General features: G+C 40.6%; 1 protein-coding gene across 1 annotated transcript in view; it reads right to left on the minus strand.

Moving 5' to 3' along the window:
• Window positions 1-4,050: 4,050 nt before the first annotated feature.
• The window catches only part of SHH (sonic hedgehog signaling molecule), a 36,414-nt gene continuing 13,665 nt past the window's right edge, over window positions 4,051-26,799 (minus strand). Inside the window, exon 3 of the mRNA XM_026718320.2 lies at window positions 4,051-6,312. Within this exon, the coding sequence (XP_026574105.1) occupies window positions 5,597-6,312 (716 nt within the window). The 3' untranslated portion in view covers window positions 4,051-5,596. The remainder of the gene's footprint in view (window positions 6,313-26,799) is intronic.

The following is a 26,799-nucleotide window of genomic DNA, read 5'->3' on the forward strand; positions in this document are numbered from 1 at the left end:
TATTTTAACAGAGGGATCATTTGAGATGCAGTCATTGGTATATATAGAGAAGAGAAGTGGAGATAGCACACAGCCTTGGGGGCCCCCTGTGCTGATTGTACAGGTATCAGATGTGATTCTGCCTAGCTTCACCTGCTGCTTCCTACCCAGTGGTAGGATTCAATGTTTTTTACCACCGGTTCTGTGGCTTGGTGAGCGTGGCTGGTAAAGGATACTGTAAAATCTCCAGTCAGAGGTGGTATTTGCTGGTTCTCCGAACTACTCAAAATTTCCGCTACCGGTTCTCCAGAACTGGTCAGAACCTGCTGAATACCCCCTCTGGCTCTATTTGTTAGGAAGCTTATGATCCACTTACAAGTATGTTCAGGTACCACTAGTTGGTTTAATTTACTTAGAAGAGTGTCGGAATGATGGTATTGAATGCTGAACTGAAGTCTACAAAGAGGACCCTTGCGTAGGTATTTGGAGATTCAAAGTGTTGTAGGATGTTATGCAGAGCCATGTTAACAGCATCATCTGTCGATCTATTTGCTCAGTATGCAAAGTGCATGGGATCTAACAGTGGATCTGTGGTGGTTTTCAGGTGGGACAGCACAAGCCTTTCAAAGATTTTCATAACTGCAGATGTTAGAGCAACTGGTCTGTAGTCATTCAGTTCCTTGATGGAGGGCTTCTTTGGCACTGGGATGATGGTAGCACGTTTGAAGCAAGAAGGAACATAGCACATCTCTAGTGCATCTATAGGGCATATTCTGTCTGCTGTTCAAGCCAATGTTCTATTTTTGATTGATATGACTCACTAGGAGACACCTATCCTCAAACACTTGGGGCCTGGGTCCCTGAGATAGAAATGTCTTTAAGATCTTCTCTGACAGCAAGGGTAAAATAACCCCAATGATTAAGTTTGGTACTCTTCAATGACTGCCAAAACGCACTTCCTGAGATTACTGCTTCACTCTGCTTGGATCCCAAAGTTAAAATAGAATGAGGTAGAAGGGACCTTGGAGGTCTTGGAGCAGGATAATCTATACCATTTCAGATAAGTGACAGTCTAGTCTCTTCTTAAAAATCTCCAATGATGGAGCGCCCGCGATTTCTGAAGATAAGCTGTTCCACTGGTTAATCGTCCTCACTGTTAAGAAGTTTCTACTTCAATCCAGGTTGCTCCTCTTTCATTAGTTTTCATCCATTGTTCATTGTCCTGCCTTCTGATGCTTTGGATAATAATTTGACTCCCTCTTCTTTGTGGCAGACCCTCAAATGCTGGAATACGGCTGCCATATCACCCCCTAGTCCAGTGGTGGCTAATCTTTTTGGGCTCCTGTGCCAAAGATTGTGGATACGCTTGCATGCTCACACTTGTGTGCCAGCACCCAGAAGGCAATGCACGTGGCCCCACACCCCCTACACATGTGCACACAATCCGGACCCATCCCTGCTGCCCCCTTACCTGCACTGCGCCTCACAGCTGATTTTTGGCTGGTTTGAGGCCTTTTCCGGCCTCCCAGAGGCTTGAGAAAGGCTTCTGCAGGCTTTGCAGGCTGAAAACTAGGTCTCTTTCATCCACTTCCGGTAGTTTTGGAAAAGCAGGAAGTGATGAAACGGGCCTAGTTTTCAGCCTGCAAAGTCAGCAGAAGCCTGTAGAAGCCTTCCTCAAGCCTCTGGGAGGCAGGAAAGGCCTCAAACCAGCCAAAAATCAGCTGTGAGGCACGTGCATGTGCAGTGAGGTAAGTTTGCCTGCTCGCATGCCGGCACAAATGGCTCTGCATGCCACCTGTGGCACACGTGCCATAGGTTCGCCATCACAGCCCTAGTCCTTCTTTTCTCTAGACAAGCCAAACCCAAGTCCTACAACCGTCTTTCATATGTTTTAGTCTCCAGGCCTTTGATCATCTTAGTCGCTCTTCTCTGCACTTTTTCCAAAGTCTCGGCCTCTTTTCTTGTAGCATGGTGACCAAAATTGGTTGCCGTATTCCAGGTGTGGCCTGACTAAGGTTTTATAAAGCGGTACTAATACTTCACGTGATCTTGATTCTATGCTTCTGTTTATACAGTCCAGGACTGCATTAACTTTTTTGGCTGCTGCTGCTGCTGCTGCACACTGCTATGCAGAAGGCCATCATTATTTCAAGGAGTACAGTGTCATATTTTGAATTGTCCTTCTTATTAAAAAAAAAATCTAGATGTTTACAGCTCATTCTGAGCTCTGGGAGTATTTTTTTTTTTTTTGGTTAGGTTTTGGTGTTTTTTTTTTTTAAAAAAAACCTCTTGTTTAATGAAGGAAGAAAAGGATGGGATGAAATCTTATTATAGCTCCAAAGCATTTCTCTCTTTGGAAGTCTCAGGCTTCTTATTCCCATCCCAAAATCATGTGCCACTCAGCCAATGTCAGATCTTGCAGTCTCCTGTCTTACACAGGGCTATGTGGTCATGATGAGTCATAGTATTCAAATGTTTTTTACTACCAGTTTTGTGGGCGTGGCTTGGTGGGTGTGGCTTGGCTTGGTGGGCATGGCAGGGGAAGGACACTGTAAAATCCACCTTCCCTCCCCACCCCACTAACCTGCTTTCCAGCTCTGTTCTCCTATGCAGGGCAACAAAAGAAGACCCAGCGGATCAGCTGGGACTCAGGAGGCGGAGAATAGATGGGGGCGGGGTCAGTCAGAGGTGGGATTTGCCGGTTCTCCAAACTACTCCAAATTTCCGCTACCGATTCTCCAGAACCTGTCAGAACTGGCCATGGTGGCATGTTTTGATAAAAATTGTGAGGTTATTATTGTTTGTGGACAGCTTTTCTACGTTGGCTTCCCTTGAGAATGTCTTATTAAAGAACTCCTGACAACTTATAAGAGATTTGGCTATTATCTTGCCTGTTTATGTTTACTGTTTATGTTATGCTTTTAAATCTGTTTGCTTGAACTAAGAATAAAGCTTAAAAATCTTTATATTTATTCATTGTCTTTGGATCTATCAGAACCAATTCCCTGGACCGATCACTGCCCTGACACTTGGCAAAACACCAAACTTCTTTTGTTGTGTTTCAACTTCCAGAACATTACGGTTGGTTTCATATCAAGTGTGCCAAACTTATGGAACACCCCAAACAGTCTTTAGAATAAAAGAGAAAATTCTGCCTATATTGCCACCAGTAGTTTAGGAAGTCATTGATCGATTCACCTGTAACTTATTATCAACTCTGTTCCAAATAAGTATCCACTGTTAACAATGTTTTGCCCACCAATCAACATACCTCATGTATGTTGCACAATTAATCAGAAAAGAGCTGAAATGCGTGTTTCTCCTCTGCTCATCGCTCATAATGAGGAAATTTAGTTTTGGAAGGAGTCTGAAAAAGGCCCTTTTAGGGAGAAGGTAGAGAGGGGGAAACTTAGAAAGAAGACACAGAGATACATTTTTGCATTCTATTTTATCCCATCAATCAATTCTGAACAAGCTATTAGGTAGCACAGAATAACTTTGGATGGATTAACTATGTAATATTTTCAGTAGATCAATAGTAGTCAATGCAACTTAAAGTCATTTTAACCAACTCCAGACCCATTAATTTCATTGGGTCGTTTTTAAATATACAAAATAAAATGGATGGGAAAGTCAATTCCTCTTGAGCTTATTTACTTATTTATTATTATTATTTACTTATTTCATAGTACTTGCAGAAAAAAATTATATCAGAACATCACTCCCAGCTTCATAGAATCATGGATTAAATAGTGGGAAACAATTCATATAAATTTTCTTGTGTCTCAAACAATATCAAAGATTTTAAATCAATGTTTCTCAACCTTGGGAACTCAACCTTGTGTGGACTTCAGATTGGCTGGGGAATTCTGGGAGTTGAAATCCACTCAGTGTAAAATTCCTAAGATTGAGAGATATTGCTTTAGATTCCTTCAATCCATCCATAATCATTGAAACTCTACTCTTTTTAAATGTACAGCATGCACACAATGCATGGGAAATATTTTTTTGCTTTTTGGCCCACATTATCTCTGAGCTCGGAGAAAAAAATGAAGAGGTTTAACAACTTAAGAATATCAGGCTTCATTTATTTAATTGCAAAGATAATGAGCTAATATGACCGTCCTATTGTTTCCTTTAAAAATCTTGCTTTAATTTTTCTAAATATGACCATAAAGCAAAATTAAACATAAATTGAGACTGGATATTCACATTTTCTATCTGAATAGCCTTTAAAAGAAAAAGAAATGTGATCAAAACCAGAAAAGCCTTGTTATTATATACTAACCAGACTGTGCATGGCACATTTTATTTCTATAAAACTATTACAAAATATTCAAAAATACATTTTAGTAAATTGACAGCAGTTATTTATCAGTTTATTAATGCAAAACATCCTTTTCCTGCCTGTACAAACTATTCTCCATTCTCACCATAATAGTCAACCTGTGCACGTTTTAAAAAATATTTTCTCATAAATTTCTTCTTGATTTTGAAGACAAAAATAAGAATTTCTTCCACCTCCCCACTGAATAAAGATGTGTAACAGTCTTGAGTTTGAAGAATGTGGATGAAAGCGTGCTATTATTTTTATACAAAACAAAATGTTTCAGAGGCAATAGAAACATATAGAAGATGACATTACATTTCATATTATTTAAATTAAAATAATATATTCTCATATCTTACATTATTTCAAAAGAAAATTGAAATGTGACTGTTAGGTATTGATCTCTCTTTCTATCTCTCTCTCTCAAAAAACAAAACAAAACACGAATTTACAATTCTGTGTATAAAAATATAATTTACGGATTTCCCCTCCCTCTTTGTTGTATGTTTTGTTCTGAGACTGGCTATTGGGAAAGATCAAATCCAGAGTGGGGGAGGGGAGTTCTGCAGGGTCTGTCAAGAAAGGCAAAATGACGGCCATTAAGATATGATCAAAACTCTAACCAGGTTTTTTTTTTTGTAAAAAGTAGGCGGAGCTTTGATCACATCTTCTGGTCTGCCATCTTGATTTGTGTTCACTGCTCACTGCGGACATCCCTGAGCAAATCCATGGATAGTTGGAAGGAGAGTCATTTTGCTTTTCGAAATTCTGGACATACATAGAAAAATAGAACTCTGTGCAGTTTTGCTAGGCAGCGCAAAATAATTTGCTTTTCCCTGTGAGTGTACAATTCACATGATAATAAATTATCAAAGAAACTATTTAAGGCTCTTGAAGTTGGGTTCATATTCCTTAAAACATCTATTTCAAAATACCAAACAAATAAATATCCAAGAGATGAGGACAACAAAACAGACAGACAAAAAATATAAATCAAATAAAAATATAATATATATATTTATATTTATAAACTAAAACAAAAACTTCCTGGGTTCTTCCTGTTTCTTGAAGTCTACTTTGGACCGTCCTACTATTATTGTTATATTTTTCTTTCTTTCTTTCTTTCTTTCTTTCTTTCTTTCTTTCTTTCTTTCTTTCTTTCTTTCTTTCTTTCTTTCTTTCTTTCTTTCTTTCTTTCTTTCTTTCTTTCTTCATCTTAGTTCCCCCACCCCATTGGTACTATTTTAATCTTCGGATGGGTATAAGTGGACTTGCCAGCTGTCACTCTCAGCTGGCCATGCCCAATGGGTGCATCATCTCAGAACCCAAAATCCAGCGGCCAATGTAGTAGAGAAGGCGGGAGTACCAGTGGACTCCAGCCAATGAGGCACCCTCTTCGGGTACAGCAGCTGGAAAAAGGAGAGGGGAGGAGAGGCCCTCAAGATTCAGCACTGCCAAGGCTGCGTGGGCAATGCGGAAAGGTGCAAACGCCCAGTGAGCCCAGCTGTGCTCCTCAATGACAGCATAACAGGAAGCCAGCACCTGGTTGATGAGAATGGTGCCCTGAGCGGTGAGTGGGGCATAAGCCCCCGAGGCCTCCTCCTTCAGGGACACGCTATGCACTGCCGCTGGTAACAGCGTCTGACCCCCTTGGGCCAGCACGTAGACATGTTGTCCAGGTTGTACGCGGCTGGCAAAGATAGGCTGGGGTTGGGAATGGGAATGATTGTGTGGTGGGGCCACAAATAGCAGGTGGGCAGCAGTGAGCAAGAGACGGGTCTGGGGTGTTTGCGTCTCAATCACGTAGAAGAGTTTGTGGACAGGAGGTTCCTCTCGGTCCAGGAAGGCTAGGAATTCGCTGTAGAACAGCTGTCCGTGCACATCTGCTGCCAGCACTCGGTCCCCTGGACGAAGGTCTTTCACCAGCTTTGTGCCTCCACCTTCCAGGTTCACCCAGGCGGATCCAGGGAAGCAGCCACCCGATTTGGCAGCCACCGAGTTTTCTGAGAGAGGGAGACAGAAATCAGCATTTAGAGAAAGGCCAGAAAAGGGAATAAAGAAAATCCTAATGCCTGGGCAATCATCCGTGTTCTAATAGCAGAAGCAAAGAATGTGAAATCATGGTGGGGATGCCATATAACACAACAATAGAATTGGAAGGGACCTTGGAGGTCTTTTAGTCCAACCCCCTGCTTAGGCAGAATACCCTATATTACTTCAGACACACAGTTGTCCAAATTCTTCTTAAAAACTTCCAGTGTTGGAGCACAGACAACTTCTGGAGGCAAATTATTCCAACTGTCAGGCACTTTCTCCTTAGTTCTAAGTTGCTTCTCTCCCTGATTAGTTTCCACCCATTGCTTCTTGTCTTGCCCTCAGGTGCTTTGGAGAATAGCTTGACTCCCTCCTCTATGGGGCAGCCCCTGAGATATTGGAACACTGCTATCATGTCTCCCTGAGTCCTTTTCATTAAACTGGATATATACCCAATTCCAGCAACAGTTCATTATATATGTTTTAGCCTCCAGTCCCCTAATCATCTTTATTGTTCTTTTCTGAACTCTTTCCAGAGTCTCAACATATTTTTTTACATTGTGATGACCAAATACTTAATGCAGTATTTCAAGTGTCGTCTTACCAAGGCATTATCAAGCGCTAATAGCACTTCACTATCATCTATCTATCTATCTATCTATCTATCTATCTATCTATCTATCTATCTATCTATCTATCTATCTACCTACCTACCTACATATCTATCTATCTATCTATCTATCTATCTATCTATCTATCTATCTATCTATCTATCTATCTATCTATCTATCTGTCGTCTGTCTATCTATCTATCTATCTATCATCTATCTGTTGTCTGTCTTTCTATCTATCTATCTATCTATCTATCTATCTATCATCTATCTGTCGTCTGTCTATCTATCTATCTATCTATCTATCATCTATCTATCTATCTATCTATCTATCTATCTATCTATCTATCTATCATCTATCTGTTGTCTGTCTGTCTATCTATCTATCTATCTATCTATCTATCTATCTATCTGTCGTCTGTCTATCTATCTATCTATCTATCTGTCGTCTGTCTATCTATCTATCTATCTATCTATCTATCTATCTATCTATCTATCTATCTCTCGTCTGTCTATCTATCTATCATCTATCTATCTATCTATCTATCTATCTATCTATCTATCTATCTATCTATCATCTATCTGTTGTCTGTCTATCTATCTATCTATCTATCATCTATCTATCTATCTATCATCTATCTATCTATCTATCTATCTATCTATCTATCTATCTATCTATCTATCTATCTAATCTATCTAATCTATCTACAGTAGCTATCTAACTAATCCATTTTAGGAGTAAATGGAATAAATAAAGCAAATTGAGGCAACAACAGAAAATATTTTAGGACAGGGGTCTCCAACCTTGGCAACTTTAAGACTTGTGGACTTCAACTCCCAGAGTTCCTAAGCTGGAAGTCCACAAATCTTAAAATTGCCAAGGTTGGAGATTCCTGCTTTAGGACATCCTGAGACAAAATGCTGCAACATTGTGTTTTTCATGCTGGCTGGAGAATTCTGGGAACTTAAGTCCAAACAACTGAACCTTGCCGGAGTTTAGAAATATTGCTGTAACAGATCATTGAATCCTGATGGCACCCATCCAAGAATTTAAACACCCTCAAAAGAGGAATTGCTCTAATTTGTCAGTCAAACGAGGCTCAGCGCCAGAGAATTTGAAGGTTGCCAGTATGATTTAAAAAGGGACCCAGAGGAGATCCAGGAAATTATAGGGAAGCTCTCCTTCCTGCCAAAATGATGAAAAACAAACAAACAAACAAAAAGAATATACACATACATACAGAAGAGCAAGCTGGCTAGGAAGAAACCAGCATGGGATTCACCAAGATAACACCTATCCAGCCAACCCACTGGAAATTTTGGAGAATGCCAGCGGGTCCATGGATGGAAGTGATCTTGCTAACATTGTATGCTTAGGTTTTCAAAAACCCTTCAGGAAAAACGTGTTCATCAAAAGCTCCTAAGGGAGCTTGTCAATTGTGGGTTATCAGGATTTGGCCTTTCTATGTATTGCTAATTGGGTTACAGACAGAAAGCTACGAGTAAAAGCAAATGGCCTTTTTTTAATAGACAGAATTGAAGACCCTCAAGGATAAGTGTTAGAATTAATTAAAATTATTTAAAATTAATTAATTTTAAATTAATTAATTAATTAATTTAATTAATTAATTAAAAATGTAAGAAGTGAGCTGGACAAGGCAATAAATGATACTGAAGTATTCTGAAGGTGGTACTGAAGGTGCCATACTGAAGGTGATAAAAGGAAGATCTCTCTGATGTTCAACCAAATGGCAAAGAAGGTTCAGTTTAAATATAAAATGATGCACATTGAGGTAACTTCCTCCTTGGAGTTAAATGTCCATGGAGATCCTCAGCCATCCAGGTCATAGTTGCCCCAAAGGTGCTTTTTCAAGAGGCAACTGGACTTCCTTTGTTTTTCTTTGAAGATGTTTCAATTCTCATCCAAGAAGCTTCTTCAACAGAAAAAAACAGGAAGTCCAGTTGCCTCTTGTAAAAGCATCTTTGGGACCCTGGGAGGTAACTTTCCCTAATTGTATTTTGAGCTTTGAGATGTCTGAAACTATCCAAGGAAAAAGATCTTGGATCACAGTAGCTCAAGACAACAACTCATATGCAGCAGTATCTCTGCATCTGCTCTATGCGTACAGTTCTAATAGCTGCACTTGAAAAAATAAATCAACTTACAACCACAATTGGGATCAGAATTTTTATTCCTAAAAAGTTGCTTGCTAAGTGAGTTTCATTTGATTTTACAACCTTTTTTGTGTCGTGTTTGTTAAGGGAATCATACAGAGGTGGTATTCAGCCAGTTCTGACCAGTTGTTGAGAACCGATAATGGAAATTTTGAGTAGTTTGGAGAACCAGCAAATCCCACCTCTGACTGGCCCCACCCCCATCTATTCTCTGCCTTCCGAGTCCCAGCTCATTGGCTGGGTCTTCTTTTGTTGCCCTGCACAGGAGAATGGAGCTGGAAAGCAGGTTAGTGGGGTGGGGAGGGAAGGCGGATTTTGCAGTATATCCTTCCCCTGCCATGCCCACCAAGCAATGCCACTCTCACCAAGCCACGCCCACAGAACTGGTAGTAACATTTTTTGAATCCCACCACTGGAATCATATCTTTATTAAGCAAATTTATACTCTCCCACAGACTTTGCTGATCAAAATCCAGTTGGGAAGCTTGCAAATGGTGATCGCATGATCCCAGCAGAAGCAACCATTGTAAAATACATGCCAATTGCCAAGTGCCTGGATTTTGGTCACATGACTGTAGCAATGTTTGCAAATGCGAAGTAACAAGTCGCTGTTTTCAATGCAGTTCTAACTTGGAATGTTTGCTAAATGAATGGCTGTAATTTGAGAACTATTTGTATAGTAGTGGTATAAAAAAAAGCACACAAAAAGTATCCAAGGTTAAAATGTTGGAGATTCCTTGGTGTAGGAGGTCATGAAAGAGAATAAAACCATATTTAGCCCGGTGATAGTTGACTAGAAGTAAATATCTATCCCTCAAAATGCTAAGGGAGGCAAGACCTTCCAATGAATCTAATCTAATGAAATCTGATTGGATGTCTAACAAAGAGATTTAAAACAGACCAGAAAGAACAACTTTTTCCAACAGCAGATAATTAACCTGTGAAATTCACCATCACAAGATATAGGAATGGCTGCTATGGGCAACTTTAAAAAGAAAATGAATAAAAAGGTAAAGGTTAAGGTTCCCCTCGCTCATATGTGCTAGTCTAGTCGTTTCTGGCTCGGGGTGGGGGTGGGGTGCGGTGCTCATCTCCATTACAAGCCGAAGAGCCAGGGCTGTCCGAAAACATCTCCATGGTCATGTGGCCAACATGACTAAACGCCGAAGGCACACAGAACGCTGTTACCTTCCCAGCAAAGGTGGTCCCTATTTTCCTACTTGCATTTTTTAAAAATGCTTTCGAACTGCTAGGTTGAGGGACAAATAACAGGAGCTCACTGAATACATGGAGTTCAATTTCATCATCATGAAGACTAAATTACTTGTAGGTTGTGGGCACTAAGCAGCCCATAGCTAATTGCAGAACCACAATGGTGAGTGGCAGAGGTCTCCATCCACTAAGTGGCATCTGGTAGTCATTGTGAAGGGTGCCTGCTGGATCCTTAGCAATTCCTACTAAAATGCAGCTGTTCTGTTCTGTAGGCTTATACAATAAATATTACATTCCTGGGACCATCACAAAGTTTTCCCCATTTCAAGAGAGTTGCATATAAACTGGCTATTAGTTTAACCAAGATATTCCACTACCAGTCACCAATCCCATGGATAATCCTGTGCAAAAGGGAAGTTGCTTTTGGGATAATGCAATCCACTCTGGCTCACTTCTTAGTCTTGCTTCTATTTCTCCTCTTGTAATTATCATTATCATCATGCATTCCTCTGTGGAAAGGGAAAACCCAGGGCTTAATCTAAGGAGCAATCATTTTCAGAAGCTTGTTTCTAAATGCCAGAGAAATAATTAAAACTAGAAAGGAGCACTCCCCAAAGCATATAATGCCTTGTAACTCAAGATCAGCTTTTGCCAATCCAGTGCCCTTTGAAGATGAACTGGACTTCAATTCCCAGAATTCCCACTCCAGCCAATCTAGAAAAGGCCAGGGGGGGACGGGTGCATTCTGACCCCACAAATGTTGGCCAAGTTTCAGGTGCTGTTTGACTGAAGGGGACCCAGCTGTGACCATGTTAGCAATTCATAGCTGTTGCCTCTTCTTCTTCTTCTTCTTCTTCTTCTTCTTCTTCTTCTTCTTCTTCTTCTTCTTCTTCTTCTTCTTCTTCTTCTTCTTCTTCTTCTTCTTCTTCTTCTTCTTCTTCTTCTTCTTCTTCTTCTTCTTCTTCTTCTTCTTCTTCTTCTTCTTCTTCTTCTTCTTCTTTGCCTTGATCTAGTCTCTGTCCTCTTTTACCAGCTTTCATCCATGATATATGAAAAGTCAGAGCACCGAACCCCAATACTCTGACACAGGATGAAATAGGTGCTGTCAATTGCCCCACTGTGCATTTAAAGTTGGGGGAAGGCAGCTTCTAGATTCCAGGGTTGCAGCATTGAGCTCTGAAACTACTTTTTAAAGATTAAATGCTGGGAAAACCCCTAACTCCTGGCAACGGTGCTGGGCTAAAGCATATGTGCATGATAAAAATGCCAGATGAGTAGCAAAACATGCCTGCTGCTTCTGAGGGCAGGCTAGGAGGCTTTGAAATCTAATCTCCCTCTTCCCTCCCACCCCTCACCCCCTGCATATTTGTACACCTGCTTCCTTACTTATGAAGTTAGCACGCATCACAGTAGAATTAAAGCAGAATCAAAGAGAGATGAGGAAAAGGCTAATGTCTTCTTCTCAGCTGCCCAGATGCTGCTCTTTAGTAATTACAACATGCCACAACTTTTCCAAGTTCGAGGATTTGATACTTCTTGGCCAGGTTGCCAGTTTAAAGGTGCAACGGGACAGACAACCTGTGATCAATTCCCCCGCCCTTGAAAGTTTAGAAGTCCCTTATCAGGGAATTAAAAGTGACATGCCATGATGGACAGATCAAGCTAGCAAAAGCAGAAAAACAACTTAAACAGTTTCCAGGTTTTTAAACCATCAGCTTTCATTCAAAAAGGGAGGGAAGATAGAACTTTTAGCACTTGATTTTAAGATTTATGCCTTCTCTAAAGTAGCCTTCCACAACCTGACGAGGCTCAAATATATTTGATTTCCATATTCCAGCTGTAGTGTCATGCTGTAAATAAATTTGGGGAGTTATAACTGCACATCTGGAAGGGGTCAGGTTTGGGAAAGGATGATTTAAATCTCTATGATGGACAGCATAATTCTTTTTAAATGCACAGAGTTATAACTACTTGCAAATAAGTAAGGTTTTGCAATCCAGATAGACTTCCTAATATACAACACTTTTACTGGATTATCAAAGGTCTCCAAACTTGGCAAGACTTGTGGACTTCAACTCCCAGAATTCTCCAGCCAACTTAAAGCCCACAAGTCTTAAAGTTGCCAAGTTTGGGGACCCTGAGGTTTAGCATGTGGACTAACATTCTAATAAACAGACAAAACCAGACAGAATAGAAACTAAGATGAATTTGGTGCTCAGAATACACATTTTTGCACAGCAAAATATTTCAGTGCTAAAAGCCAGCTCTTGTTTATTGAATCAGAGTGAAACAACATTGATTGTCATTCCAAACAATGCTGCAAAAATCTAATGGAATATTGCTGAAAGTTGGTAATGCAATTTTCTGATTGTATGAGGCCAGCAACCAAACACAAAAGAATTATTCCACAAAGCCTTGTCACCTCCACATCTGTCCATTCTTATATCAAAGGCTCACTGTACAGACCAAATCCAAGGAAGGCCGAATACCAGCATAATTACAGAAGTCGCAAATCAAATCTAACCTTTTGCCTGATGTGAAATTCACTCCAGTTGAAAACTAGCTCAGCAGCATCTCAGATAGACTTTGATTTATGACAATTGGGACCAGAATTTCCATACCAAACAAGGCAGTTGTTCCGGGAGTCATGCCTGATTTTTTTTTTTTTTGCCACGGTTATTAAATGAATCACTGCAATTTTTAAAAATGAATTGTACAGTCCTTAAGCAAACCCAGCTTCCTCAATTGACTTGGCTTGTTGCAAGCCAGCTGGGAACATTGTAAATGGTGATCACGTGACCTGCAACTATCATCAATACCTGCCAGTTGCTCCAAATTTTGATCATGTGATGTGGGGATGCTGTGACAGTTATAAATGTAGGAATTGGTTGTAAGTCACTTTTTCCAATGGCACTGTATCTTCAAATGGTTGCTAAGCAAATAATTGCAAGTCAAGGACTATTCGCCCTATAAGTGGAATTACTTATCTCTCTTGAATTTTTCGGGCTGATGCCCCTGTTTGAATGGCCTATCATCAATTTGGACCAACCTTGCAAACAGCCACTGAACTCTGCAGCTAGGCATATTCAGATAATCTTTTGCAAAAATGAAAACACATGCTCCAGTCTGCTACATTTTGTGACCAAAAGGAAGCTTGTGGAGCATTCTTCAACCCACCTTTGAAAATTCAACAGTCTTTAAATTCTGTCCACCTTCCTAGGAAGCTTTGCCCAATGAGCCAATTTAAGGCAAACACTCTATCTACCAAATTTCCTCACATCACAAGTGAAACTGCATAGAGAGGTGATAAAACAATAATTGACCAGAGCTCCAGAGACTGACTTCTGTCTAAGGAGGCCAGTCCATTGTTTGAGGTAAAAGCAAAGAATTCTGGGCAACTTTTGCCCATATGAGGCAAAGGCATCATTTAACTATAGAGCTGTGCATCTCTGTGACCATGGAAACACGGTTACTATGGAAACACTGTTGCTAGGGTGAAAGGAGAACATGCAACCTCACATGTGCTTCACATAAAACCTATAGTCCTGGATTCCCATTACTCATAACATTTTTAATTTATTATTGGCCTAGTTTTTCAACATATGAACCAAGAGGAGGTTATAAACTGCTAAAAAGTGTCCCAAATACTCTTCTTAAACATTGTTAAAGTGGCAGCCCATTAACTTCAAACCCCTGGTCTTCCCCCTATATTTTCCATCATGGTGCTGAAATATTCGTAGTAAAACACCCTAACTATTCATCAGTCTGCCTAATAATCTGCACTATGATTGAAGCAGACAACCTGAATACAAATCAGGTCTGGTCTAATCTTTGAACCCACATCCAAATTAAAAAATAAACTCACGAGATGAACAGATAAAAATAAAACTTATGAGGAAAAACACATACTGATAAAAAGGCTGCTAACAAGAGCAGCACTGTGGTCAGAATGCAGTATTGCAGGCTAACTCTGCATTCCCTCTGCCAGCAGTTCAATTCTGACCAACTCAAGGTTGACTCAGCCTTCCATCCTTCTGAGGTCAGTAAATTTAGGACCCAGAGTGTTGGAGACAAGGTGCTGGCTTGGAGAGGGCTATAAAACACCATGAAAAGGTACATAAGTCTAAGTGCTGTTTTTACCACTGTTTTAACTACTCGGTTCATCTTCCAGAAGTTGGAAGCTGGAAGAGGGGAAAAAGCAATATGGAAAATTCTGAGAGTAGAAATCCAAACTTAAAGCTGCCAAGATTAAGAAATGCTGCTTTAAAAAACAATGTATTATGCAGTGACCAGATACACATATGTATACAGGTAGTCCTCGCCTTATGACCACAATTGGGCGCCAACATTTCTGCTGCTAAGTGAAACATTTGTTAAGTGAATTTTGGCCCATTTTTGCCACAGTTGTTAAGTGAATCTGACTTCTCCATTGCTTATCAGAAGATCACAAAACATGACTCTGGTGCAACTGTTATAAACATGAGTCAGTTCAAATTTTGGTCACATGACCATGTTGGATGCTGCAACATTTGTAAGTGTGAAAAGCGGTCATAAGTCACTTTTTTTCAGTGATGTTGTAACTTTGAACAGTCACTAAATGAACTGTTGTGACTGGAGGATTACCTGTACTAAATTTCCATGCACAACAAAAATTGTACAAATCTCATCCCATGCCAGCACCATCACACAGCTTTTTATATGAAGTTCCTTGCATATTCAAGGGCTGTCGACCTAACTTACCTCGCAGGACTGTTGTTGAGGCAAAAGGGATCAGGCAAGAAGATCATATAAGTTACCTTGCACTCTTCATAGGGAAGATAAGAGTATAAATTCAGTTAAATATATGCTTGCAATTAAATTTTCTTGCATGGAGATGAAATCTTCCATGTGAAAGCCTAGAGGGTTTTTTTTCCCCCTTAGAAAAGACAGAAATAATCAATAAGCAATGCTATTTTTTCTTCTTCTTCTGAAATTCTGGTGGGATTTATTTCCTCTCCCCCGGCCCCTCCTTAAATATCAGTGTAATTAATACAACCAACTTCCTTGGACATATTTATTGTGTAAAACTCCTTAACATCTTTCCCCAAGAGTAGAACATAATGGGTGGAACCCTAACTCACCCCAGGAAATTAAACATCAAGAGCTCAGACAAGAAATACTTTTCAAGCTCAAACAAGGAGCACTTTTCAAATGCACATTAAAATTTGATGTTTTCTTTCTTGCCTGAATACGTATTTACTTCAAAAAACCCCTGAGGACTTCTTGTGCTCACCAAAGTTAGAACAGCCAGCCGTGGAATGCTATTCTGAGATATAATAAATTTCCTTACAAAACCTGTAGGAGGTACTTTACCTTTATGTGCACAGAACCTTACCAAGGACTGGTTGGCCTGATAGTTGTAATATTATTAATGTTGTGCTAGTTATTAATATAAGCATAAAAGGGCAAAGGTAAAGATTTCCCCTGTCCAGTTTGTGTCGGACTCTAGGAGGTGGTGCTTATCTCTGCTTCCTAGCTGAACTCTCAGCATTGTCCAAAGATGCTTCGGTGGTCATGTGGCCAGCATGAATATATGCCAACGTAGCAATAGCACTTAGACTTATATACCGCTTCACAGTGCTTTTACAGACCTCTCTAAGCGGTTTACAGGATCAGCATATTGTCCACAACAATCTGGGTCCTCATTTTACCCACCTCAGAAGGATGGGAGGCTGAGTCAACCCTGAACCAGTGAGATCCAAAGTACATGAAAATAACCATACCTGAGTATTATTGTTGGCCTGATATCATTGATAGCCATTGACTTCAGGTCAATGGCAACACTCAGTATAATACTGATGATGAAATGATAAAGATATGACAGCTATCTCAATCTGTTTCAAGGAAATTCATCTTCCATGCTGGAAATAGAGAAGCTGAAATCGAGCAAACTTGAAGAGTTCTAGCTTGATAAAACCTCAAGGTAGTTGGCTCGTATGTTCATGTGGTCTTCTGTGAATCCTAAAGCCTGAGCTTAGATGGAGCTGTGAAAATTATAAAACCCCCAAATTGGATGGAGAGTCCATAAAGGACACTGAGTCCAACCTGTTGTTCTGTGCAGAAATCCATATTACAGGATCCCAATACCTTTGCTTCCTACCTCTGCTTCAACATCTCCAGCAAAATGGAGCTCGTTATCTCCCTTGGGAATGGACTACTCTTACTATTGTAGATGTGTTTTTGAAATATTCTGTTGGCATCTGCTTTCCTATAATTTGACTCTGTTCAGAGGTGGTATTCAGCCAGTTCTGACCAGTTCTGGAGAACCAGTAGTGGAAATTTTGAGTAGTTTGGAGAACCGACAAATACCACCTCTGACTGGCCCCACCCCTATCTATTCTCTGCCTCCCGAGTCCCAGTTGATCGGCTGGGTCTTCTTTGGTTGCCCTGCACAGGAGAACAGAGTTGGAAAACAGGTTAGTAGGGTGGGGAGGGAATGGGGATTTTACAGTATCCTTCCCCCAGGAGTGGGAAGGGAATGGAGATTCTACAGTATCCTTCCTCTGCCGCACCCACCAAGCCACTCCATGCCCACCAAGCCACAGAACTGGTAGTAAAAAATTTGAATCCCACCACGGATTTCTGTTACTCAAGTATCAAAGAAATGGCTCCTCTGAATTAGTGCATCTTTCATTCATCTGTTACTATATTTGACAGTACAGTATCAGCAGTAGAGTCCTTCCAGTTTTGGGGTTTTATAATCTCCCAGGATTTGAAATAAACTCCCAACATTAGAACCATCATTAAAAAGGCACAACAAGGAAAGCTCTTTTTGCATCAACCCAGGGAATTCTGACTTCCCCAAGGGCCATTGATATGGTTCTATAGAAGAATCGTTGGATCTGTCATTTGTATAATTGTCTGGTTTGGTACAGCAATCAACAAGACAGGTACTTCAATGGGTAGTTAGGACTGCAGAAAAAAAACAAAAACCAATTGCAATCACCCTGCCTTCCATAGAAGATCTGTATATGGCACAAGTCAGAAGGAGGGCTGAGAAAACATCTACAGACCCCTCACTTCCTGGATATAAACTGTTTCAATTCCTCCCCTCGGGACGATGTTATACAGGATTGCATGCCAACAACTAGACACAGGGATAGCTTTTCCCTTCTGCCATCACTCTGCTAAACACCTAATCCACCTAATTGTCACATATCTATGTATATTTACGTATCTTGAGTGGCTGTAGTATTATTATCCTTCTTATCTTTTTTACTATGTTCTGTTCTATTCTATTCTATTCTATTCTATTCTATTCTATTCTATTCTATTCTATTCTATTCTATTCCATCCCATCCCATCCCATCCCATCCCATCCCATCCCTTATTCCCCTTTCATTTCTCATTCGCATTCCTATTCCACCCCATATAGCTGATGAGCTGCCTCATCTGCCCAATTTTTGGTACAACAGAAATATACATTAATTCCAAATATTCCATTCACACTTTTCCGTTTGCTTGACAGTGTTTCCCCGCTTCCCCTGGAGAGCAGGAATATTTATTCTTTTTCTGGCCAAAGGCCACCTTTGACCTTTGCTTCTTACACTGACCTTCATCAAGTCTGGGACTCTCCAAGACAAAGCGTACAACGCCAGGGAGAAACATGAAACTCGGTTTAAACTTAAACACAGTTAAATGCTGCTAATATAACACCTGCTAATATGACCCTTCCTCTTATATGAAAGGAAGGTATGCAGAAACAATTGTAGGAGAGCTCTCCTTATGGGGGGAGGGGAGGCAGGCTCGGGGTGGGGGCTCCAGTTGTGTACCTCTCAGGTTGAGCAAGTAAGACGCGTGATGGAAGAAAGCATGAGAATGAGATGTACAGAGCTGAGGATTTTTGCAGCTCCATCCTTGCCAGCTCCACTTGAAAGGCATTTGGACAACTGCTGCCAGTCAAATGATAGTAAACGAGAAGGATCAAAGATCCTGCCGTGGAGTAAAGTATGGAGCAGGCTTGGAGCCAAAGGGTTACTTCCTGCCCCAACAAGTCTCAGCTGGCTGAACGGTCTTCTAGGGAAAAGGTTGCCTTTGCAGCTTCAAAGGGATCAGCTGACTTACACACCCACTCTGCTTTCCTCTTTTCAGTTGACTCCACAAGCAATTGGCACAAGCTAGTTCTTTAAGAAAACCTCTGGTAACAAGGCCAGTTTGCTCATCCGATTGGTCATGGGGATGCTTTAAGAGTCAGCCTGAACTCGGTCGTGGTTTCAGCGCCTGGTCCTTCCCTTCCTAGATACGACCTCCCAAGATTAGACATTGCTCCCCCCAAAAGCCAGGCTTGGTGGCTTTCAGAGAAACCAGTGAGCCTTGTGAGCTTGCAGCCTTGGCTAGCTTTGGAGACTCTATGATGATGTTTAGTTTGCAATCTGCCCGAAGATCAAAAGCCTGATGAATAAGCATGATGTGCTCTTTTTGGCTTAGTTTTCATATCTGCTCTTACGTGATCCCTGGCTTTGATGTTTTGCCCATGCAAAGGTGGCTTGTCAGCCCAACCCAACTGCATTATGGTCCTCAACCAAATCCTCCCAAAGATCCTAGCTAGAAAATTTAAAAAGTGATGGTTGCCAATCTGCTGAAGCGCCTGCAAAACCCTGCTCTGGGACAATATAATTTCTGTTCTCAGCCCAGATGGACTATGATGTGCTGACTGATTCACATTTTGTACCACATGTTGTGATTTGTTTCACCCTTGCTTGTGGGCTAGCTTGGAACTATGCTAAATCAGAATATAAGACAGGTTCAGTTGCACTAGACCAAAAATCAATCTAAAACCAGAGATTTCCACAGATTGTTCCTGGGATGGACACAAACAGGATATAATATGTGTGCATAAAACCAGAAATATCCTTTAATGAGACACAGCAAAGATTTCTCTTAGATAACAACAATTCACCTGCTTTCTATTCACGTTCCCTTCTGTGTTATTATAAATAAGAGGAAAGAAAGTTAATGCTTGAAGTTGCAAAGTGAGTGTGTAAGAAGCAAAGATGCTCCTACTTAGAAAATAGTTTCAGAGAAGTGGCTACTGGTTCCGATTTTAAAAATAATCGCACCTAGGGTTCATTGCACAAAATGTATACAGAGCATGCTTTATATGTATAGTTAGAAGTGTCCAGTATCAATGCACCAAAGCTATAGAAGCACTGGCATTGTCAGAAGGTGATTTGTATAAAGACGAACTCACGCCGCTACTCTGGCATCGCTAATACTACAACTCTGAACGGTCATCATCCAACGAAGTTGAAAAGTTGAATATTCAGATCAAGAAAACGAGATAATTATTCTCACCATACAGAGTCTACCTGGGGATTCCTCGCGCAGTGATAGCCAGGAACATAGATAGTTTTAACTGAGGATTAGACTATTCCATGGGGGAAAATAAGGTTGTGTATTAGTTCCAGCAAGAGGTGGCTTAAACTAGCAGTTTCTAAGTGAATTACCAGTAGCAACAGCTATTCCCATAATTAATGTGCATCCTAAAACAATTTGAGGCTGCAGTGAGCAATTTGCTGGAGTTTGCTTAGCATCTTTTGAGAGCAACGACCGGAAGCACTTTAGATATTGTTCAACCATAATGTGTGATGCTCCTAAGAAGAATGACTAGTGAGGACTGATACTGGGAGATGGATCTCAACAACTCGTGTAGACCCCCAGAGTTCAGCTACTCCCACTTTATAATATGGAATATAATGTGTGAATTGCCCTGTTGGCGATATCTATAGCGGGCCTGTTTTTCAAAAACAGCAAAATGGTTGCAATACAAGCTCTGCCCTTTTGGCATCTTTGAAAGAGGTGAGAGATGAATGACAATTTTGATTTTGACAGCTTTCCCTTCTACTGGCTCTAGAATCAAATAGAACTGTTAACATTTATCTATAATGCTCCATCCTATTGTGCTCTGTGAGATTTTAAACCTGTAAAGCATTTCAGATTTTTTTTTCCTGCCTTGCTCACTCTATTTATAAACCCGTTTATATTTCTTTTAGAATAAGCCTCACCGAACTCAGTAGAGTTGTTTACGAATAGGACTAGAGGCTCAGCTAGACTATTTAAAATAAGATTACTCTGTCTTCTCTCAGTTTTAAAATATGGGAGGTTCTTTCCAAACCCAATAGTGAGGTCAATCAAAAAGATAAGTGAAAAAAAAAAAGATAGGATTTATTCACTGGTGTCCAATGTGTCAATTTCTCTTCCACATAGGAACTTCTTTATAAGTTTTGGGGCAGCCATAAAGAGATGGATGCATTTTTGAACGATGTTTTATAGCCCCATTGATTTTTACTCTTGTTATTTACATCGTTTTATTGACAGCTAAATGGTGCTGTGACGTCTTTATGGCTTAGTTGGGTTTAAATGGTATAATTGTTCTTTTTATGGCAGTTCCTGATCCTAATTGATTGTGTACCATGGACAGGGTGCAAAGAGTGATTGGATAAGGTTCAAGTCAGATAAAATGGATTCTGTTGGTCAATCTAGGATGGGAAGGGCAGCTGTTCTAAAGAAGTTTTAAGGAGGAGATTCTGAATTTGGGAGTATTTTTAGATTCAACTATGGTCCTGGCAATCCAACAACTGTTTTTGGCCATTAATATTTTTGTTCAATATTGGTGATAGCAGGCAATATTGCACTCTATTAGGCAAGGTAAATTTGTTCACAAAATTCCCTACCTCCTTGTCTGTACTGTATTGTGTAGGGTTATCAGGTCTGATTTGCAAAAATTTCAGCATCCATTAGATGGCAGCAAAGATGGTTTATATACTTCTTTACTGCCATCTGGTGGTCAACTGGCCTCAGCTTGTTGCCTGCAATATGTTGGCCAGTACAGATAGTCTTTGACTCGTGTTAATGTGATAACAACTATGACACACTGGTAAAAAATTACTTGCAAACAGTCCTCAAACATACAACTGTTACTTCAAGCCTGTGGTCCAAATTCATTAGTTGACAAATGGCACCTATTTACAACAGTTGCAGTGTCCCAGGATCACATGATCTCCATTTGTGGCCATTTCAACAAAATGGGGGAAGCCAGATCTGCTTAACAAATACAGGGAAAAAAAGCTATAAAACCAGGTACAACTTACTTAATGACTGCACTGTTTAGCGATGGAAAGTTCGCTCCCAATTGTGATTGTAAGTTGAGAACAACTTATATTATGGATGCCAGATGGATCTCTGCATGGAACTGCTATTGGATTGCTCAAACTTCCTAAGATGCTTCTTTTGACTTTTTACCTCTAACTGGTTCAGACTACGATACCTGAAAGATTACCTCTTGCACTGTGTGCATACCCACAATCTAATATATATATTGTGTTTTAACCAGAAATGCTCTTCTTTTTTTCTTTTCATCCCAGTAGCAACAAAGCTGGAAAGTAGGTTGGGTGGAGAGAAAGTGATTGACACAAAGTCACTCGGTAGAGGAGGAAGATAAACTAAATCAAGCCTTTTTGTAGTAGCACTCTGAGCTAGGAACTGTTCCAAGTGAGATCATATTTACTAAGTTTTTGGCTTGCATGATGTACCTCAAAGACATTAAAAATATTATTTTATGGCTTAACACAATGGTCATTCACTCATGCACTATGTTAAGACAGCACACTGAAACGCAGCAATTCAACCCCACTTTTAAGTTGACCCAGCAACACTATTTTGCGAAGCCTTTGGTGACCCCTAATTGATTTAAGGTTGTTTTGACTCGAGATCACTCTTTCTTTTGTTGTGATCGAATTGCAATGAATTTGGGAAGGGGGTTATTTAGAGGGCTCCATTAGGTTGGAAAATCATCTATAAGTATATTTCACATGAACATTATGGATTAATGAAGGCATTGAAACCCCTTTTCTTTTTCTGATCTGTTTTTGAGATTTCTGCCATGGGTTTTTTTTTTTTGGCTTTGTTGTTATTTCTTTTTTTAAAATGTTTTTCAGGATTTGTAAACTACCAGAATCAGTGGGAGTTGGACAGCATATATACTAAATTTAGCATACTGCTATTATTATTATCATCGTAGGTGTTGTTATTGTTAATGTTCAACTTTTAATTGGTAGACATGTTATTCCAGACTGCAAGTAAATTTCCTGAATTTACTGGGACCTCTGAATTCACATGCATAGAATTCTGCATTCTGTCAATTAATTTTTTTTAAAAAAAATGAACGACATGGAAAAAAATGGGTTAAAAGAAGGCATTTCTGAGTGAATGTTAGAACAAAAAAAACCTTCACAGTAAGAGTAGTTTGGCAATAAAATCAATGGCCCAAGGAAGGGTAGAGCTAGCTGCCTACCTATCAGTTTTATTGAAGCAAATATTATTTATCTGGGTTGTCTCACACTAAGTAGAGGTTTCAAGGAGGTAACTTCAGAGGTCAACGAGAATATTCTGAAGGAGAAATAAGATACTAATTGGCGAAGGCCATCTATCTAACTCATTCCTAGTCCTAATTTATAAAATATGAAGACAGTTCCTTTACATTTAAACTGATGTCACATTAGATTTCAGCCACTTTGGCATAGTGGTTAAGGCAACAGATTGGAAACCAGGAGTCTGGGAATTCTGGATTCAATTTAGGCATAAAACTAACTGGGTAACCTTGGTTCAGTTCTCAGCCCTAGGAAGGGAGCCATGGCAAACCACTTCTAAAATTTTGCCAAGAAGATCGCAGGACTTTGTCCCTGCAATTGCCAAAAATCAACACTGACTCAAAGGCACAAACAGACATTAGAGATACTAAATTGTGACTAGCCGTGAGGGCATTGAAATCTTGTCATTGTGCCTACAAGACATGTTTACCCATGAATAAATAGACCATGATTAGCTCAACGTGATTTTAAGGGATATAGCCAGGAGTGTCTACAAAGTATGGTTAAAAAAAAAGAAGTCAAGATGGTGACCACAAAGTTTAACTGAAATTCTGCCTTTTTTTTTTATGTCTTTCATGACACTCCTGTTTATACCGAACTATAAACTAAGCCTATAGTTAGTTTCACATAAGATGCTAATTTAATAAACAGCTGACTAGCTTATGAGTTCAGGGCACAGTAAGGAGCCTTCACAAGACTGGCCAATATCAGCAACAGAATTATGATTGCAATTTTCCCTAGCTGTCTCTTTCAAAAGAGATATCATGGGGGCCAGAACTAATTTTTTCTGCTAGGCTTCCCTAGTCATCATGCTCATCCAGCAACAAAAAGATAAATTACTATGGCCAAAGTACAAGCAGGTTCTTTGCTTGATTGTAATTAAACCAAAATATTCTCCTGGTTGTTTTTTTTTTTTTTTGACAACAAAGGTTATTAGGTCACAACTGATCTTCGCTTTCTCTCTTTCCTCCTTCCCTTTATAGTTCTTTATTATTTTTTTTGGTGGACTATTTTCAGATCCCATTTCCTTCTAAAAGCATAATGGACAAGAAGTCCTAGAGATTTGATTGCTCTCACACCCACCTCTTTTTCTCTGAGGCTTACAGGCCGAGCCCTTATAGTATAATTTAGTTTAGTTTAGTTTATTGTCATTGCACCTCGTACAACAAAATTAAATACCATCTTCAGTGTACATTGTCACTATGAAAATAAATACAAACACACATCCTTCACATTCTATACATTGAATTGAAAACCCCTGATATTGCATTAATATTGCACTACACTATACTAATTCAACAGAACTACTGCCCTGGAAAAGAAGCTGTTTCTCAGCCTATTTGTCCTTGTTTTATTAACCTGTACCGTCTGCCAGATGGTAATAGTTTAAAAAAAAAAGGGGTTACACCTTGAAACCAACCCTAAGAATGCCTTCTGTCTCAAGAAGAGCAACAAAGAAAAGAGAACAAGATAGATCAACTACTTTGTCCACTTTGGGAGCAGGGTGGGGTGGGTGAGGAATGAACCCTATCCAGAAATTTTGGCAGAAGTAAAGAGCATGAATGGCCGTGGTGCCCTATCTGAAGAAGCAAGCAGCATCTTCAGGCACCCTCTTTCTCACCCCAAGCAACAGCGTCAACTCCAAGCTAGTCTTTGTTTGCACACTTGGGGTGTTGATGAATAGGTCTAGTTGTGTAGCAGCTCAGCAAACATGCCAGCTAACCAGTGGAGGTGTGAAAACCTTGCCCTGTTGAACAGACCCTTCTCTAATTAAAATCCAATAAAGAATCGGCACTGTCATTCCGATCTGGGTAATAAAGAGAGGAGATACTTCCAAGTCTCCACCCTAACCCCCATCCACCCCCTATTTGTTCAGGTGCAGGGAGGCTTTTCTGAGACCCATTCACACACACACACACACACACACACACACACACACTCACACACACACACACACACACACCAAATCCTCCAAGGCCTATTTGCACAGACCAGGACACATTTCCAAAACACTCAAGATGTGTATTTGAATTTGAAATAGAAGGGTGGGTTCTTAATAGCCCTTCTGGCACCCCCAGCCCACCCCCAGCCCATTATCCCTGTCTCTTTTGCAGCTCCTGTCCTCCTCCTCCCCCCCCCCCATAGCTATTCAGGGCCCATATTTGGGGGTGGGGGGTGGAATCGCCTCCTTTGCATTCCAATCTCCAGGATGATACTTTCTGCAAATAGAAGTGGTCTCTGAAAGAAACGCCCCTCCGTGGAAACCCTTCCCTCTTTAATCTTCTCATCAGATTCTCAGCCATGAACCCAGAGCCTGGCCCTCCAAAACCAGCTGGAAGAGGCATTTTCAAGGCACCCTCTCAGGAAATCTCTCTTGTACAGTCACACGACCTCGTCTGACTTCTTCCCTTCCTTCGCAAACAGCCCAGCACGCACTGCCTGTGAATGCCCGGATTTGGCCCTTAAAGGCAGATTCTCCCCCCTTCGGAACCCATCAAATTGCACCCGATGAATCCAGGTGGTTGGGTGGGCGGTGGGAATGGAATCTGTTTACTTTGTGTTGGCCGTATGGGTGGCACGAAGGTAAGTGCGCCCACCTCAGAAGGGTGCTACGGTATAGCAAAGTCAAAGCCACCAACCTCAGGTTCTCTTAAGCATCAACCAATCAAAATAGAGCTGGAAGGGACCTGGGAGGTCTTCTAGCCCAACCCATTACTCAAGCAGGAGAGTCTATACTATTTCAAACAAGTGGCTGTCCAGTCTTTCCTTAATAACCCCCCCGCCCCCCCCCAGTGGAACAGCTACCCTTTGGAAGTTGTGGGAGGTTCATCACTGGAAGATTTCCAGAAGAGACTAGACTTGCATCATTCAGAAAAGGTGTAGAGGCTCCTGCTTGGCCGGGGTGGGGGTGGGGAGGGTTGGGCTAGATGATCAAAAGGTCCCTTCCAACTCTGATAATCTGTTAATCAGTGATGAAGCACCTACAACTTCTGAAGGCAAACCGTTCCACTGGTTAATTGTCCTCACAGTTAGGAAGCTTCTCCTTAATTCGAGCTTGCTTCTCTCCTTAATTAGTTTCCATCCCATTTTTTTGGGGGGGGGTGTCTTGCCTTCTGGTGCTTTGGGAAATAGTTTGACTCTCTCTTCTTCTTGGCGGCACCTCATATATTGGAATAATGCTAAACTATCACCTCCGGTTCTTCCTTTCCTTAGACTAGCTGTGCTGTCCCAGCCAGTCTATGGGAATTGGATAGTTACTTAGGAATTGTGAGCTGTCCCCTTAAGGGAATGCATCATGGTAAATGTAGTTAAAGGTATCCTGGGAAATGTAGTCCATGTCACGTGATCACATCTGTAATCCTGATTGGTCACTAAATCGACCCTCAAAGGGTTGGGGGAGGTTTTTCTCACTTTTGCCTGAACTCCCTAACTCATGGCAGCTTCTTTCTATCATTACGAGATGGGTTAGAAGATAACCATCTTTTACCAACAAGGCGGATATACAAAGGATTGGTCATTAAAGAAGGACTTCATTACAAACGTGAGTTATGAGGATACCTGATGAACCAATAAATGTACTTTGTTATGGATGTCTTGTTGAGTTATCTATCTGCATCTGTACAGCTTCAAATCCACCTCTGTGCAGAAGACAGAAAAGTAAAAGATGGTTATCTCCTAACCCATCTCGTAGCGATAGAAAGAAGCTGCCATGAATTAGAGAGTTCAAGCAAAAAGTGAGGAAAACCTCCCCCACCCTTCGAGGGTCAATTTAGTGACCAATCAGGATTACAGATGTGGTCACGTGACATGGACTACATTTCCCAGGATACCTTTAACTACATTTACCATGATGCAGTCCCTTAAGGGGACAGTTCACAATTCCTAAGTAACTATCCAATTCCCATAGACTGGCTGGGACAGCACAGCTAGTCTAAGGAAAGGAAGAACCGGAGGTGATAGTTTAGCATTATTCCAATATATGAGGTGCCACCAAGAAGAAGAGAGAATCAAACTATTTCCCAAAGCACCAGAAGGCAAGACCCCCAAAAAA

Source organism: Pseudonaja textilis, chromosome Z, assembly GCF_049901715.1.
Source record: "Pseudonaja textilis isolate UNSWEBS1 chromosome Z, rPseTex1.2, whole genome shotgun sequence".
In the NCBI taxonomy this organism is placed as follows: domain Eukaryota; kingdom Metazoa; phylum Chordata; class Lepidosauria; order Squamata; family Elapidae; genus Pseudonaja; species Pseudonaja textilis.